The sequence below is a fragment of the Oryza brachyantha genome, chromosome 7 (genome assembly GCF_000231095.2).
Source record: "Oryza brachyantha chromosome 7, ObraRS2, whole genome shotgun sequence".
In the NCBI taxonomy this organism is placed as follows: Eukaryota; Viridiplantae; Streptophyta; class Magnoliopsida; order Poales; family Poaceae; genus Oryza; species Oryza brachyantha.
The window spans coordinates 18589678-18603669 of record NC_023169.2 but is presented as its reverse complement, the minus strand read 5'-3'; the positions used below and the strand labels follow the sequence as shown (position 1 = coordinate 18603669).

At 41.6% G+C, this 13992-nt stretch overlaps 2 protein-coding genes and 1 non-coding gene across 3 annotated transcripts; all 3 read right to left on the bottom strand.

Moving 5' to 3' along the window:
- Window positions 1-944: 944 nt before the first annotated feature.
- On the bottom strand, window positions 945-2669 carry LOC102707886 (CBL-interacting protein kinase 29). Its single transcript, XM_015839281.2, has one exon. It carries the CDS (start codon window positions 2502-2504, stop codon window positions 1203-1205), a length of 1302 nt encoding a protein of 433 aa, XP_015694767.2. The 5' UTR covers window positions 2505-2669; the 3' UTR covers window positions 945-1202.
- Window positions 2670-10508: 7839 nt separating this feature from the next.
- TRNAS-UGA lies at window positions 10509-10590 on the bottom strand. The gene has a single exon. It is a non-coding gene; the product is annotated as a tRNA-Ser (tRNA).
- A 561-nt stretch (window positions 10591-11151) lies between these two features.
- On the bottom strand, window positions 11152-13617 carry LOC102707603 (WEB family protein At2g38370-like). Its single transcript, XM_006658899.3, has 2 exons — window positions 13313-13617; window positions 11152-12681 (listed from the first exon to the last, which is right to left on the bottom strand). Exons 1-2 carry the CDS (start codon window positions 13508-13510, stop codon window positions 11221-11223), a joined length of 1659 nt encoding a protein of 552 aa, XP_006658962.1. The 5' UTR covers window positions 13511-13617; the 3' UTR covers window positions 11152-11220.
- Window positions 13618-13992: the final 375 nt, after the last annotated feature.

The following is a 13992-nucleotide window of genomic DNA, read 5'->3' as shown; positions in this document are numbered from 1 at the left end:
TTAAATTTATTAATTAGAGTAATTTTATAGTATTTAGAGAAGGTATCATGAGGTATCAAATTTTCGTGTAAAATTTGATACCTACTCAATAACAGTAAAATTACTCAATTAATTACTCTACTACTACGGCCGAGTTCGTTATGGAGAGAATAAGGTAACTTATCCCGCGCGAAAAACGTATTAATAGATTAGCACGTGATTAATTAATTATTAATTATTAAAAATATATGAAATATACTAATATGATTTTTTTAAAACAACTTTCCTATAAAAAATTTTTGCAAAAAATACACCGTTTAGCAGTTCGGAAAGCGTGCGCGCGGAAAACGAGAGAAATAAGATATCTTATCTGGCTGTCGAACGCAGCCTACGTCCGTTTCATATCGTAAGACTTTTAGTATTGTTTAAATTCATCAATTGATGAATATATAATTTATATATATATATATATATATATATATATATATATATATATATATATGAATAAAGGCTATAAAGTCTAATATTGTGAAACAGAGAGAAGCTAACATTTGAATTTCTCAGCATTCAAAATTTTAACTGGATATTGATTTCGAGTCGAAAAGCCCGGCTTCGGACGGTTTTCTGAACCCTCCCGACTCTCTTTGTTTAGGTAACTTGCAAAGCTTGACTCTAGCTTCCAATGGTTTTCAGCGAGCATTGGCGTCGTTCCATGAGAGAGCTTGGGTAATCGCAATAACCGGTCGTACTGAAAACCAGCCGGCAATTCGACCAAGTTAGCTTTAAAAAGTCATTGATTTTTTGGCGAAATTTGTTCGAAATTCAACGGGTTTGGATTGGGAACCACACCGAAATCGGTGCCGTGTCGGTACTGGGACCCCAACGACGAACAGCGGCCACAGAAGAGAGGAAAGATTGGTGCCGTCGATTTAGTGTGCGTGACGACGACATCTTGTTCACCCAACTGAGAAGGAATTTTCAGCTTCTTCTTATTTTTCACGCCAGACGGCAGCAGATCGACCTTACATAGCATAGCACGACGACGGCACGCCATGACCGGCACCACCATGAACACAACAACCCCAAGAATTCTCCGGCCGACGGCCACCGCGCACGGGAAAACATCACTCACTCACGCACAGAACAAAGCTGAGCTCAGCTTGCTGCCGACGCCGGCGCCCGGCGGTGATCACCATTTACAAATCCAGCTCACCCTCGGCAGCTCAGCTTGCTGCCGGAGGCCTCACGGCCGGCTCGAGCCTGTGCTTCCAGAACCGGGACGCCTCGGCGCCGCCGCCTTTCACGACCTCGACGAGCGACACCGCGTCGGCGATCTTGAAGACGCACACCTTCGCGACAATGCCGCCGCTCTCGGCCTTCACGTACACCGGCCCGGTGCCCTTCTTGCCTTCCCTCGTTACGAGGTGCCCTTCCTTCTTCCCGGCCTCCTCGACTCGGCCTAGCACGGCCGCCGACGGCTCGCCGACGAACACGCGCTCGGTCCCCGGCTCGGCGCCGAACAGCCCCGAGAGGTCGGAGCCTGGGGAGCAGGCCAGTATGTCGAACGCCGTCATGTCCCGGGCCATGTCCTCCTTGAATTCGGTCTTGAACCTCGCCTCCTCGTCGTGGCCGTACATCAGCTGCGCCATGGCGCCCCGGCTCGCGTCCTGCCGGAACCATGGGTGGTTGATGATCTCCTCCGTGTCAATGCGGGTCGCCGGGTTGGGGTCCAGGATGCGGCGCACAAGGCACCGGAGCTCCGGCGAGAACCAGCTCGGGCACCGGAACTTGCCGGCGTAGATCTTGCGGTACATGTTGACCAGGCTGGCGTCGTTGAAGGGGAGGTACCCGGCGGCGAGCACGAACAGCACCACGCCGCAGGACCAGATGTCCACCTTCGCCGGGTGGTACCCCTTCCTCGAGAGGATCTCCGGCGCCACGTAGGCCGGCGTGCCGCAGAGGGTGTGGTGGAGGCTGCCGTCCGCGACGGCGCCGAGGCCGAAGTCGGCGACCTTTAGGTCCCCGGCGCCGTCGATGAGGAGGTTCTCCGGCTTGATGTCGCGGTGGTACACGCCACGGGAGTGGCAGTACCGGACGGCGGAGATGAGCTGCCGGAAGTAGTGGCGGGCGAGGTCCTCAGTCATGCGGCCGGAGGCGTCGAGCAGGGAGAACAGCTCGCCGCCGGCGGCGAGGTCAAGAACGAAGTGGACCTTCTTGCGGGTGGCCAGAATCTCGCGGAGGCGCACCACGTGGCGGTGGCGCAGCTGGCGGAGAATGGCCGCCTCCCGCTCGATGGGCGCAGGGCGGGGATCCTCGCCGCCGCCGACGCCGCGGGGGTTGGGGAACGACTTGATGGCGACGTCGCGGGCGGTGAGGAGGTCGCGGGCGAGGTACACCTTGGCGGACGCGCCGCGGCCAAGAAGGGCCCCGAGCTCGTACCTCCCGAGGAGTACCCTCCCGGCGGCCTCGTCCCCCGGCGCCGGCGCGGCGGGTGCCGGTGGGACGGAGCCGGTGGAGGGCGGCATCGTGGCGGCGGTGTCTGCTCGGCCGGCGCCGTCGTCGCGATCGGTCGCGACAGTGGAGGTGGAATCTTGAGCTCTCGGGTGGGGAGCACTTGGTGGGAGGATCAGAGGAGAGGCGAAAAGCCGGCGACTCGCTGGGATTTCCGAGCTTTCTCCGAGTCGGAGAAGATTTGGTACACAGCTAGCTCTCCCTCTGCTCGCCGCTATTTATTCGTGTCGCGGTTGGTCGCGGCGGGAGGAGACGGGTGACTCTTCCTGGCACTGACGTGTGGGCCCTTCGGCCGAGGGAAACTGTCAACTGTGACATTCGTCGTTGAGCTGGGAAAATAAAGGCATGGTAAATGTACGGAAATTTCCGAAGAAGATAATATTCTTAATTATTGCCGTTCTAAGTTTAGTTTTCCTAACTTCTATCAGGCTTAATATGAAAATCACTACCGACAAGTTCATAAACACAAACAATTTCTAATTATACTTAAATAAATAATTAACAGGACAGCGTTTTCGATGGGTTTTATTCAACAACGGGCTCCCTTCGGTTTTTTTATTCATCAACTTGACTTTCAGATCTATATAAAACCATTCATATTATTTAAAATTATTATAATATATTATACTTAAAGCATCTTAATAATAAAATAAATCATAAAATAATTAATGATAATGTAAAATTTTTAAATATATACTCAAAAGTCAATATGAAGGGAAGGATGAAGAAAGTTCGCGGCATCACCACGCGTACTATACTACTATAAATCTATGATTACTTGATTAATGTGTTGGATGTACACGCAGTGACTCTGTGTACTGTTCTTCTTTTTTGGTGCAGGGAATAAACACTTCTAAATCGTTCTTCTAAAAAGAGAAAGAAGTAACACTTGTAAATTGTCATAGTGGACTGGTTGGGTAGGACTGATCGAGTACGAATTATATTTCTTAAAAAAAAGAAGAGTACATATTGGTAGGTCTTGATTGTAATTTGTAAGGCCATGTTCCTCTTATTGCAACAAGTGCAATTTTTTGGTTTCAAAAAAAAACAAGTGCAATTTTAAAACAAAAATTCAAGCAAGGTGTCCATGTATTGCTGGAAAAAATAACTTTCCAGCTTTGATTTAGGAGTGGTAGCAGCACACCAACATTAAAAATAAATCGAACTCCTTGTTGAAGAGGAATTTAAAACTTTTGAAGCACGTATACGTCTCATACACAAATCGTATCGAAGCCAAAAATCTAGAGTAGATATGCATCTACAGTGCGTAGTGTCAGAGATGTATCCATCTGTCAGATATCAGCATCGCATAACGCAACCAGGATATACATACACATACAGCTCGTGCAACACAAGGACGCAACGGCAGCACCACAAATTCACACATGCTGGGAATACAAATCCTCACTTTGCTTTTCAACACTTTTTTTTTACTTTTGCATATACTCTAAGACCACGTTTAAATTTTTAATCTTAAATTTATTGGTGGTTTTAAAAGTGTTTTATTGTAGCCTATTTTTAAATCATTACGAATATGTACTAAAAGTTTGATTTATAAATTATTTTTTATTTATAAATATACTATTTGTATTTTTACGTAAAAGCGAAAAGATGAGGCTCCAAAACTGTTTCCGTTTTCCCATGATTTTCTTAAAGAAAATGGATCTCTGCCTTTTACTCCTTTTTTAGGGAATCTCCACCTTTTAGTCTTTTAGTAGTACTTGTGGCCTTACGAAATTAGTACCGGTCAGGCTACGGATTATTGTATTCGTTCTGCGAAAACGAGACTAGGAGGGATGACCATATGACCTTGATAGCTCAAAATAGTCCTTGGTTCATGTTTTCTTTTTAAAAAGAAATAATTTTTTTAGATAAAAAGTAAAGAACTATGGCTTACGATATTTGCTCAGGCCGGGCAGAGTGTCCTACGAATTCCTGCAACTGCGTGCATGACTGACTGCACGAACTGATAAGAGCGCAGACTATAACAATATTTTAAAGAGATAAAAGGGGAGATTCAAGAGAGAAGAGAGATAGACTACTAATTTGTAGCTAGCTGCACACGGATTTCAAGACAAAATATGTGTATGACATGTAAGATCATGTATTGATGTTTTATAGCAAACTATTGTATATATTGACTATTAGATTGGCTATAGATGAATTGAAGCTAATAGTTGTTTATTCTATTAAACTTGCTCTAATGAACAGACGCAGGAAACCGGCAAGATGGATGAATCGGCCGGACTGCATGCAGATCTGTTGCATTGGCAACTGCAGCTTCCGCGGCTTGTTTCGGTCAAACGGATCGTTGCAGCTGCTCGCCTTTTGTTTGATCAGGTAGGTTACAGCTGTTTGTAATGAGAACTGAACAAGCTTATATCAAATGATAATTGTACGTGCTCCCCAACTGATAGAGTACGTTGCTGGCAAGCTGGACAATTATATGTAGCGTACGTATTTTTTTTCCTTAAAAAAAAGAAAGAGAATATGTTGCTGACTGTTGCTGCAGACTCCTCCCTGCACGCCGTTGCACCTTCACTTCCAAGCACAGTCAGCTAGATACTAAAACATACTCTACTACTGTTACATACTGTATCTTCGATAAAATAACTACGGAGTAGCCGTTCTACGATAATATTATTATAGACACCGATACGTGCTTTTGTAAAAGAGTAAAATCCATATATCAATAGCTATAATTTTTTGCATTTGGGAAGGACGAATGGACCAACAATTTTAGCTGTCAGCGTTTGTTCGTATTTTTTAATAAAAAAAATGTCACTGTTTGTGCGCATTGTGCACGTTGTCTTTCCAGCTTGCAGCCAAAATGGACCCCAAGTCCTCCGATTTTCAAGGGATGTTAAATTACTTGATCGACATCGACCATCTTTCCCGGTGGTTTCCAGAGATATTACACAGTAGCCCTAACCTCTCTTTTGACCTCATAAATCGCCCCCGCATTTTTTCCACGAATTCACCGCGTCCACAATTGATCAAATCTAGCCGCCGCCCGCTGGAAAATGACACAAATTGGGGGCTGGTATCAGCTGTCCGTTTTCACTAAAAAAAGGTGAAAACTATTCTATAGTGTCGTTTACGTCAAACCAAAAATACGTCATAGCCCCTACTCTATGTATGCCTTCCACGTCGTGACGTTACCATCGACCATACTCATACCAACAAAGGTATTATTAAATAGATGGCAGTCCAATGTTCTAAAATAATGAATTTTACCTGCTCTTATTTGTTCGAAATAACTTCATCTTCAAAGGATCGGTTACATTCCAGCAAGTGAAAGTAGAAAATAGATCTACTAGGATAGGAGAAAGTATACAATAATAGCATTGAGTCTTGATAAAGTGGAGAGCACAACAGTTATTTACCTTTATATTAGTATTTCTATGGATAGATAAAATAACATTTTAAACAGATATAATACGCGTTCTACTTTCTTCATTTTATAATATAATATTTTTAGCTTTATATACATTCATATTACCTTAATCACACATATATAAATTATATATATATATATATATATATTAATGGATGTATCTAGATAATTATAAAGTTTTACCGTATAAAATAGGGGATTAATATTCCAGTGGAGTCGTGGAAATCCATCCACTTGTTTTTCTACGGTGCATGCAATATAATACTCTCCACCGTGCAGCGCGTCACGCCGGCGAATTATCCCCTGGCACGTCGCACGGGCCGTACGTGTCTCGCCACCAACATAAATAAAACATATACTTACAAAAGGCTAATGATTCAGTATTTTTTTTCTTTACTTTTTTGTGTTGGAAGGAAAACAAGGGGTAATGATTCAGTACAGCAGCTACACCTGTTTTTGTTTGTTTCTCTCGATCGTGTGAAAGCAATATGAAAGAAGGTTCGAGAGCCAGGATAAATTAGGTTTAGAGAGAGTAGGTTAATTACCAATGAAAAATATTTGTGCCTCGTCATCGTCACAGATCGACGCAGTGCAAATGCAAAGTATATATGGTTCTGTAGTGTGAGAGTGTGTGTCCCGGCCGGAGTGAAGTCCCGTTCAGTGTGGGTACTGTAGCATGTTTTTCTATTGCACATCGTTTACTTTTTATTAGTTCGGAGCAAATCTCTTTAATTTATATCTTGACGATGAGAACTTGGGAGTTAATTAGCCGACGTGACTGCTGTAGAGAAAATATCTTTGCTCATGTAACAATTCAAAACAAATTCATTTAAAGAACTGATATATAAATCAAGATCGGATCTAGGATTTTTAGTACAATGACATCACAATAAATTCTCAATGATGCCGTAACTTCCAACAAACCAATAATAAACATAATATTATTAAAATAACAACCATTTTATATGAACTTGCATTACTTAAAAAAATTAAAAAAACATTTTCACGGGCAGAAATTAAATTGCATAACACTAAATAAAACGGCTAACCAATAAAAAAAATATCCCATACATACACATGTCAACTATAAATGGCACCACCGTTATTTTTCTTGCGTAAACATGATATTATAAAACAAGATTTGAAGCCTTAGACCATGTGACTTATCGGCCAGCCGGCTATACATGGAAATATCTCCCTGCTAACAATGTGATCATGGCTATTCTAAATATAACTGTTGCTCATATAATATATTAACTAGGAGATATCAAGACCAAGATATATGTGGTGTGGAATCCAATTCGGCCAACTAGCACAGTGTTGTCTTCAAACGTCCCCTGAATGATGGCTAAGAGCATCTCAATCTCTATAAATGAACGTAAGAAATTCAGGGAAGCTTCGTTAAAAAATAATCGGACGTTTTCTTCTGTAAATATAAGTGTGAAGGAAACAAACCTGCAAATCGGATGGAAAGTTGGAGAATGGATTAGGAGGGGAAAAAATACAATCATCTAATCTTTTATCCCTTCTGGACCACGTTATAAGACTTTATAGTCTTGCCTAGACTATATCTATGATAATTAATTTAGAAACACATACAAAACATATGCATTAATAAATTGATGAATCTAAACAAACTCAAAATCTTATAATGCAGAACGACGAGAGTATTTAATTTTAACATGTTCGGTTAACTCATATATCTAAACCAATTTATGGGCTAATTCTATCAGCTTCCAATGAAACGTGATGGTGTTGAAAGGTAATTCGGACTAGTGCAATTCACTGAATAATATAATGGTTCCATAGGCTCAACCAAATTTTATTATTGTTATTTGACACCACGGCTTTCTCCATGCCGCCTTCATCGATGTAAGTTGTATAAGAGCATCCTAGCAGCACATATATTCTATCTTTTATCATAGAAATAGGTGATTAAGAGTAAAATTTAAGCTCTAACAAAATTTTTATCTGTGTTAGGAGAGAAACTTCATATTTGAATGTTCTCTCTTTGTGCTCCAAAAAAGTATAAAGGATATTATATATAGATGATCGGTTTAATCGTCTAAATGAAGATATGGATAACTAAATTTATGTGAATCATTCATGCTAGTCGCTGTTCAGGCGTACCGCGTACCGTACGCGTGATGTGGTGTCTGACCACTGCACGCGCGTCCGTAAACCATCCTCTCTTTCCACGGCTCGATTTCCCGTTGATTAAGGGGCTGTTTAGTTCTTAAAAATTTTCATCTAAAAACATCACATTAAATCTTTAGATACCTAAATAAAGTATTAAATATAGATAAAACGAAAAACTAATTACACAGTTACGTGAGAAATCGTGAGACGAATTTTTTGAGCCTAATTAGCACATGATTAGCTATAAGTGCTACAGTAACCCACATACGCTAATAATGACCTAATTAGACTTAAAAGATTCTTCTCGCGATTTTCACGCTAGCCGTAAAATTCGTTTTTTCATTCGTGTCCAAAAACCCCTTTTAATATCCGGTCAAATGTCTGACGTGATATACAAAAATTTTTATTTCACCAACTAAACACCCCTTAATTTATGGCCACAAAAACTCATGACTTGTCTGCCTCTCTTTTGGAACGTTGTCAAATTCGGTTCCTGCATCGAACTCGAATATGCTTCACATCTGCTTGTTGCTGAAAAATCCCGTGCATGTGGCGTCTGCTTGTTGCCGGTGGACACCTTTTCCTTTTCATCTATATCTATGCTTGCATGCAGAATTTAAATTTTTAACTTTAAAATTGAAATTAATTTTAGAGTTTTTCATCTTAGTTTATTTTTCAGTCTAGTCTTTAAATCGCTGAGAATACGTATATAAAAATTTTATTCATAAATTATTTTTTATTTGTAAATATATCGGTCAGTCTTTTTCATAAAAAAAAAATAAAAAAACCACCCACCCCATAGTGTGAGTTTGATTACGTTTCAGCTGCTCAAAGATTTCCCAGCTCCAATTAATAGATTCATCATACAAATTATTCTATTATAGTCCTTTTTCCTCATTATATTTTTTCAAGTAATGGCAAAGTAGTATTATTAAAAAAATCCAATCAGGAAAAAGAGTGTGTCTAGTGTCTACTACTCTGGGCAAGTTCACATCACAATGTTGCTTTCGAACAGTTCCCGCACCGATGCACCGGTCCATCTTCACTACCATGCGTGCCGCTTTTCGTTCATCAACCGAGAACCGCTCGTCTCACCATCCACTAAATTTCACAAGACTACCTAAACTTTAACCAGATTATCATAAGATTATAGATTTAATACTGTTTATCAAAAAACTAAAGATTTAGTGGCGAGTTATTAAAGGAATATAGGCCGTAGAGTTTCGTTGTTGTCTTTTTAAATTATAAATTGTAGCTTTAAGATAAAATTAATGTTAAATTTATAAATTTATGATATAATGCATTAAATTTATATAATTGTAAAAAGTTGATGTTAAATCTGTAGTTTATAACACATAAACTTAGATACGTAGTTAGCTTGACCAAACTCTCTAGTTTTGTGAAGTTCACTCTCTTTTCTTTCTCTTCTTGAAACGGTGTAATCCTACAAATGCGCTCTGAAATATATCGCTGTTTTGAGAATTTAAGTTGATTTCGAGATCATTTGAGACATCGATATAACTAGCTGGAGCTTACGTGGAAACAGAATAAACAAATGCCTTGCGTATCTCCAGTAAAGTGACCCGTACTTAATCATGTCGGTGGCGATTTTTAGGTCTGATATTTTCTCAATTAACCGGTGGCTCACGCTCAGCTGCTCAATCAGAAGAGCGAACGTACATGTACTGCATTTATTCTGATTGGCACATGAGATGAGAAAGCATGGAATTTACAGGCAAAAATGATTCGATCGTCATCGACGCTTTCAATTGAACTCGATCACTGAAGATTTCCACCAACATCTTTTCGCCTTTACTCAGGTCTCATGCTTGTAAGTCAAAATTTAAATTTTTAACTTTAAATACGAAGTTTATTTTAAGATTTTTTTCATTGTAGTTTATTTTTCACTTTTAACTTTTAGATAGCTAAAACATGTATGTAAAATTTTTATTCATAAATTATTTTTTGTCTAAAAATATACCTTTTTTTATAAAAAAACGAAAAGATAACCCCTTCGTATCTATGGGCCTGTTTGGGGAGCTTTGGATTTTAAGAAGTAGCTGCTTGATAGCCAGCTTCTGAGAATCTGGAAAAACTGCTAAACACAGCTTCTCTAACTTATGAATTATTAGTTTATTTTTTAGAATCTGTAACTACAGGTTCCTAGAAGTCGTGGACCGTTTGAGACAGCTTCTAACAAAAACAATTTTTGGAAAAAGACACAGCGAGAAGAAGCTCCCCAAACAGGACGTACGACTGCTACGAAGCACCACCGGTTCATTTCACAATTTTCACTCCTCATCAGTTCAGCCCTGAAGAAAATTTGTTTCCTGTAGTATGAAAGGTAGGCCGTGTTCTTTTGGTTGATAAAAAAAAAGATTATTTAATTTTTTATTGGCTATAATTCAGATGTGTGAACAAAGCCCATTACGGCAAAAAAAAAAAAAGAAGGCCCCAGTCCATTACCAAAAAGAAAAACCTGCGTCGACAGCAGGGTTCGAACCTGCGCGGGCGAAGCCCAACAGATTTCAAGTCTGTCTCCTTAACCACTCGGACATATCGACGCTATTGTTTCACATTCATTTCGATATTTGTTATAAAATATAACCTTGCGGTTTTTACATTCCTGTCATGTTTGCAAATCTTATTAAAGGAGAAGCAAAGGACGATGATCACGATGTCAATATATGTTGGTTGATGGTCGATTTGATCATTAATAACATAAAGATAAAAAAGTGAAGTGTTATATGATTAGAAGTTCTGTTACATAGCCCTAACTATAGGCATGTTTTTAGCCTACCACTCTACCAGTAACCAAGTGCATGCTCAATACAAAACACATGCAGTTGAATCGCTCCAGAGAAAGTAGCACACTGAAGAAACCTGCAATCTGTTCTTTATGCATCTTTTTGAACTATATTCAGTGGTATTCTTGACTCTACATCAATAATTCCCAACCACTGAAAAAAAAAGGAAATGGCCCGTAATTAGTTTTCAAGAACGATTTTAGATATACTTGCTCGAATTTCAATCCTGTTATGGTTTAACTTCCTAATCAGTAATCAACATCCACTTATCCCAGATGAGAGCCATCAGAGCTTCAGATTTCAGAGGACGCAGGGCCAGAACCAACTAATGTATGTACTAGAAACAATATGCATTAACATGGAATTAGTGGTCACTCACAGCACTCATCACCTAGCTACTGTCTCATTCTTAGGTAAGCATGGGCTCTGATCTGATCCTTTATTTTTCTTGCCCTTGGTTTGTTTTGATAACAATACTGAAAGCCTTGCGAAGGCAAATTTCTTCCTTTTTTCTGACAATCTCTTCTGGGAAGTTATATCACTGTTATAAAAAACAGCGTTCCTCCGGTTTAGAATCTGACCAAGTGAAACATTAGGAGCTTCAGTTGTATCATCCCAGACGCTCTTGTCATACCCATCAGGTCCCATTAGCTTCATGTTCAGTATCTGACCGATCGATAGCGTTGGCTTCAAGAAGCTCTTGCAAACATCAATGCCATCTGCTGTATTTTTTAACTTGGATGAGTCATGAAATGAGCGCCTCTTGTGGCCATTCTCATATAGCCATCGACGAACAGACTCCTCCACTGCGAGCTTCCCTCGATTGGCAGCATGTGCCTTTTTCAGGGCATCCTGAAGTGCACTCTTGCGATTCTCAATCTCTAACTTGGCTTGCTCCAGCTTGTTAATCGAGTTGGATCTTGATTGTTTAGCTTCTTCAACCTGCACCATTGCAGCTTCAATTTTCTTCCTCGAGCTAATGTCAGACTCTTGGGCTTTTGAAGCAAGCTCAAAGTACTCTTCCATGGACAGGTTCACCACATCAGTGCCCTGGAGATCTCCAGATGAAGCTTCACTGCTAAGTAAGGCCTTGATCTCAGCAAGCACAAGAGTTTCTGCTGCTCTTGCCGCTTCTTCCATCTTCTTGGCTGCAAGACACCTCACTTCAGCAGTCGCAATGCTAGCCCTCGTCTGCTCAATTTCGGCAGACAAAATCACAGCTTCAGATTTCGATGCGTTTGCTGCAGTCCTGAGCTGCTCGATCTCTGATGTCATCTTCTTGATCTCCATCAGAATGTCAGACGGATAATCGCGCCTTCTTTGCCTACCCTTCAGCGTTTGCAACTTCTGTGTAGTATGATCCAACTCATCCTGCAGCGAAGAAATCTGGGATGCATTGGCGCATACCTTCTCTCGACTCCTCTCCACCAAGATTTTCTCCTTAGCAATCTCATTGCGCAGCAACACAGCAGAGCCTCTTATGTCAGCTATATCAGCCGTGGTTCTGATCAAATATGCCTTTGCCTTCTCAAGCTCCATCAGAACTGAACCTGGAGGCTGCTGTGGCTGTGTATGTAGGCCATCCACAACCCCATCAGCCTGAACATTTTCAGAATGCCTGTCCCCATGTTCTTCAACTGTAACCGGTGCTTCAGTGATGGTAAATGCATCGGCTGATTCTTTATTATGCATCTTTAGCTTCAGCTCCGTAATGATCTTTTTGGAGGATTCTAATACTCTGAGCACATCAAGCGTCTGCATCTCCTTGATGCTGAGCTCCTCCTCCAGCTGCACGGTCTGCCCATGTGATCCAACGCGTTCTTGAGTCCCCTCAGGCTGACCCTGTGCCTGCACGCAGGTAAGTAGCATCAGAGTTTCAGACAAGGGAGCAAACGAATACTGATGCAGAACTGCAAGCTGCATTTGCAATTGCAACTGCGTACAACTGGACAAGCTAGTACCATTAAGGGGGGCGTTTCAGACGTTTAACCGGATGTTGGAAAAGGTTTTCGGATAAGAATAGAAAAGCGAATTTCATGGCTGGCATGGAAACCACGAGACGAATCTTTTGAGCCTAATTAATCCATCATTAGCGCATGTAAGTTACTGTAGCACTTATGGCTAATTAGGTTTAAAAGATTCGTTTCACGATTTCTCACGTAACTGTGTAATTAGTTTTTCAATTTATCTATGTTTAATACTCTATTTTGATATACAAGGATTTGATGTGATGTTTTTGGTTAAAAATTTTTAGGAACTAAACGGGGCTAAATGCAACTGAATGAACGAACAAACTACCCCCAAAGTACCTACGACATGTTCGCGTTACCTCCTATAGTAGTTCGTACTGTTACTGAACAAGTGAACATTAACAGTTCATTTTAAAAGCGAGCACGAAGCAGGCAGTAATCCGGCAGGGCGAAACGAAGAGGTAGCTTAATTAGCTAGGGGGATGGATAGTCATCAGTGGCGGCGTCACCTTTGGGGGAGCGACGGGCATGCGCTCGGTGAGGCAGGCCGCGCGGCCGCCGAAGTGGTCGACGGCCTCGCGCACCGACTCGAACGGCGCCGACGTGTCGACCACCGCCCTGTCCCCGCCGGCGGCCGGAGCTGTGCCATGCGCCACCTCGCCGTTCATGCCGAGCCGAGCAACAGTGGCCACTGGCCGCCAGTGCATGCGCGCGGCTAGCGCTGCCGCTGCCGCTGCCGCTGCAGCAAAAGATGATGATCCTTCTCTCTTTCTCGGGCTCTGCGCTTCGGTTTCGGGGAAGGGCCAAAGCGAAGGAAGAGAAGGGAAGCAAAGTTGGGAAGGAGGCGGCCAAAATGGAAGGTTGGATGCTAGATTCTTTGGATGCGAGTGAGCGTGGTTTTTGATACTGGAGAAGGCGGGCACGCTTTGACCGTTGGCCTGTCGTTCCGCAAAACACACCCGCAACAAACGATTGATTACTCAATTCATATTATTATATGCAATTTCGTTGCGCGATTGGACTCTCACGAGAGCTCATCTCTACCGCATGTCCGCATTTTTTTCCTTCTATTCACCTTTTTAAGTTCGATTAAATGTATTTTCAACGTATGCATCGATATTAGATAAAGGAGATGATAAATAATTGTATTAGATTTTGATGAAGTGAAGAGCAAGAATGTAAGTTATTT